This window comes from Ictalurus furcatus, chromosome 10 (assembly GCF_023375685.1).
Source record: "Ictalurus furcatus strain D&B chromosome 10, Billie_1.0, whole genome shotgun sequence".
Classification (NCBI taxonomy): Eukaryota; Metazoa; Chordata; class Actinopteri; order Siluriformes; family Ictaluridae; genus Ictalurus; species Ictalurus furcatus.
This window is the reverse complement of record NC_071264.1, coordinates 26164475-26168507: the sequence shown is the minus strand read 5'-3', so window position 1 is coordinate 26168507 and position 4033 is coordinate 26164475. Positions and strand designations below refer to the sequence as shown.

Below are 4033 nucleotides of genomic sequence, written 5' to 3'. Positions count from 1 at the left end.
CTGTACACATCACACCAGCCCAGAATTGATTATTTTCCTGTAACAGCACATCCCCAAGTGATTATTCCTTCTTTTGAAAATCCTTTTTCGTGTTATTTACATTGATAATAAATGTGTTTTGTTCCTAAATGAACTGAAATATAGTGATATATGATCATAAATATTTTTATCATCATCCAGCGCTAGTTTCACCAAAAACGTCGTGTTTTGGCTTCCACTGTTTTTAGTGTCGAGTGAATATATATGTATTGTATTTCAGTTTGTATTTTCAGTATATCCAATGCAGCAGAACTGAAGGAGTGTAATCTTGTTTTCCTCACAGGTCCGACAGCTCCTTCAATTTCTTCTTTTTCTTCTTCATCTTCGCTTTCCAAGTGGTGGTGTACATCATTCAGTGTGTTGGCATCCCCAGGTGGGGAAACAGGTGAGTGACTTGTGTGTGCGTGCGAGCGAGAGTGCACGTGAGCGTGACAGAGAGCGCGAGAGAGAGCGTGAGAGTGCGTGAGAGAGTGCGAGAGTGCGTGTGCAAGAGTGCGTGTGTGATCTCGTGAGAGAGAGCTTGTGAGAGAACTCGTGTTTGTGAGTGTGTGAGTGTGTGAGTTAGCTGGGAAATCTCTTGTACTACTTTTGGTCCTCGTGGCTCCTGTGTCAGTTTGGTCTGTAATTCTCTGAATAATTTTCCTTCTCTGGCAAAAACAGTTGTTAACCATTATGTCCTATTTCAGAGTGTGTTTATTTGTTTATTATTATGTACTGATTAGCAGGGTATCTTTATATATATATATATATATATCTCCTCACATTTGAGTCTTTTTTCAGACCTCTCACTGCCACTGGTGCGGTGGTAACATATCAAATACAAAATAAATTCCAGTTAGAAAAGAAACACAAAAAGAAAAGTGCATTTTTATGTTTATTCTATAACAAGAAAAACATTACTTCTTCAGCCACTTGTGATTAAAATGACATGTTCCTCATTGATGTGTCACTCTGTATGTTAGTTCAGGACATTTTGCACCTCGGATTAATTAGAAACGTTAGAAACGGCAGCTCAGCAGAATCATGGTATGTTCGATCGCAATCAATAATTGTTATATAATTGAGATTCTTCCTGAATCCTAGTGGTTGGATCTTGGCCATCTCCATGCTCAAAAGCAAACTCGCAGTCTCTGTGTTCATGTTGGTCGTGGCCGGATTCTTCACAGTCAACGCAGTGCTCGCAGTCATCTTACTCAAAATGGTGAGTCACGTGAAAGTCAGTCACGGTGTAGACCGCGATATGATAAGGTATGAGACCAAAGCAACAGAAAAATAGTTTGAAACGACCCAAACATAGCAAGTCACCATTTTGAAACCACCCTCTCAGCCTTCAGACCGGAGTTAAAGATTTAAAGAATGCTAAAACTGTTCATTATTTTTGTTTTGTTTTATCCCACTAATTAATACACTATATAGCCAAAAGTTTGTGGACACCTGAACGTTGTGTGTATGTGTATAACATTATAAAAATGTATATAAAAACGGATACATGAGAGATCTCGGCTGTAATTTCTGTTGTATTTCCCCTCACAGGTCCACGGCATGTACAGGAGAACAGGTGCGAGTTTCCAGAAGGCGCAGCAGGAGTTGTCTGAGGGCGTCGTCACCAGCAGAACGTTCCAGACCGCCGCGGCCACCGCCGCCTCCTCGGCTGCTCGCGGGGCCTTTCAGTAACGCGGTGCATTCTGAACTGTCCATCACTCATCCACAAAACATCACCCCTCCTGTGTGTTTAAGACACTCGTCTGCTTCGGCTCCTGAAGGAACACACTGATACGCTTTCTGAAGGAATGTTCTGTAGGGATACGGTAGAGGTCAGTAGTGAGCAAAACCTATATCAGATCTTTTTTTTTTTTTTTTAAATTAACGCTTAATTTAAATTCATTTTTAGTTAACGCAGATGAACAATCCCTGATTTTCTTGGTTATCCATTTTAAATGATTTAAAGCTTTTTTTCCCCTCTACCAGTGATACCAATTAAGTGGTGGACAATATGATGAAAATGTCCTATCACGATTCGCAAAGAAATTTCTACGATGCACGATATGCATCAGGATATATAGTTTTGCTAACTGAAGACTAGCCAAACAGTAATGTAGCATTTTTAAATGGATACTTTACTTAAAGTCTACAAAAATGTATCGATTCGTAATTTTTATATCGAAAATGAAAATAACGTTTTCATTTCATTTTCCTTAAAAAAAAACCCAAACAAATACAAACTATTTAACATATTAAAAATGAGAAATTTTTTTTATATATTTTTTTTTTACATTTTGCAGTTTTAAAGATTAATTACAAGATACATCACATAAGCTGCTTCCAGTCACATCATAATTATTTTAAAAAACAATATCTCAGAAAAGCGTATTGTGACATAATTTATTATGATATAATGTCATCGTATCGCCCAGCCCTTGTATCGTTTATGGCATTTAGCCAGAGTGACTTAGTAGTCTCTATTAAAAACTCATCCTCATGACACTAGATCAGACCCCGTGTGAAGAAAACATCCGAGTTTGTAGAAAAAAAGACACCTGTAAAAATACCCACCCATCAGCCATCTCTCCTCTATCACACAACAGCTGTCTGCCCTCTTCTACATACACGAGCTCACAGATACGTACAATTTGCTAGTGTCGCTGTGATTGACAGGGGAGAGTATGCCTTCCCTTCGACCCAGAAAGCACTGCTAATTTTGCTGTCTAGACTCTCGTCCACGTTTGGCTGTGGCATTGTTAGGATTCAAACTCACGATCTCGCCTGACGCTTTTCTCTTACACCATTTCAGGGGATCCTAACACTGATTATCTGACAGTGGTTTTGTATAAAAATGTTAGACTCCATAGAGAGAACTAATCCTGTCTGAATACATTTACATTACAGCATTTGGCAGACGCCCTTATCCACAGCGACTTGGATTTATCTCATTTTTACATCTGAGCAGTTGAGGGTTAAGGGCGTCGCTCAAGGGCCCGACACTGGCAGCTTGGTGGTGCTGGGATTTGACTTCATGACCATCAGAAGTCCAATGTCTTAACCACCCCTAGGGCTTACAATAAATCTTGAAGGATTTATTCAAGTAAATAAAAATGTTGGCAAAAAAAAAAAAAAACCCTAACAAAACGTGCACACTGTTACAGAAATCTTTAAGTTCATTTGTTTTTAAAATATGTGGCTGCTACATTGGTGTGCATGTACGTGATGAAATACATGCATGCGAACATTGTGTATGTGTGGTGAAGGTAAATAGTGATAAAACAGGGCATGATGTGCAGGTAAAGCTACTTCTATGCAATACAAACTGACGTGTTTTAGCTTCTTTTTCTCATGCGTCAGTGGAAACACTGACTATGTTACTATACAGTTAGCTGAAAACTGTGATACACAGACGCTGGAGAGACCGTTGCTTTGGTACGGCGTGAATTTAGATCTCATTAATGTGGGATTTCGCTTTTCCATGTTTGCTACATTTTCCCCTTGTTTTGTCGTCATGTTATAGACGTTCAATTCTGATCATGAGTGTCTTTTTTTTTTCAGTGTTCTCCAATTATTATTATCGAACAAAGTCATATAGTCTGTGCTTTATTTGAATGCTTCCGACGTGGAATGGGATATTTTTTGTACAGATATTATTTAAACTATTTGAAATCCTCGTCATTTTTCTGATTATGTGGATGTGGAGTTTATTGTGTAGTGAAATATTTTATCATTTCTTTAATTGGGTGTAAAATAAAAGTGGTTTATATTTTATGATGCTTTTATTATGAGGTCATAACTCATACTTTGATGAGGTTATATATATGTGTGTGTGTGTATTTATGTGTGTGTGTATGTATATAATATATATATATATATATATGTTAGTACCTTTGTTTAATATCAGTGTGAGATGTTGCGTTTGACCAGCAGTGGGCAGTGTTGCTCTTAGAATATTTCCAGATTTCCAGAACAATAACCACTTAAAAATCTGTAAAACAAGCACATTGTCCAT

The 4033-nt window shown here is 37.9% G+C and overlaps 1 protein-coding gene across 1 annotated transcript in view; it reads left to right on the top strand.

Moving 5' to 3' along the window:
* The window catches only part of scamp2l (secretory carrier membrane protein 2, like), a 10031-nt gene extending 6239 nt beyond the window's left edge, over positions 1–3792 (top strand). The window contains exons 7-9 of the mRNA XM_053635043.1: positions 323–424; positions 1123–1240; positions 1573–3792. Of these exons, the coding sequence (XP_053491018.1) occupies positions 323–424; positions 1123–1240; positions 1573–1713 (361 nt within the window). The 3' untranslated portion in view covers positions 1714–3792. The remainder of the gene's footprint in view (positions 1–322; positions 425–1122; positions 1241–1572) is intronic.
* Positions 3793–4033: the final 241 nt, after the last annotated feature.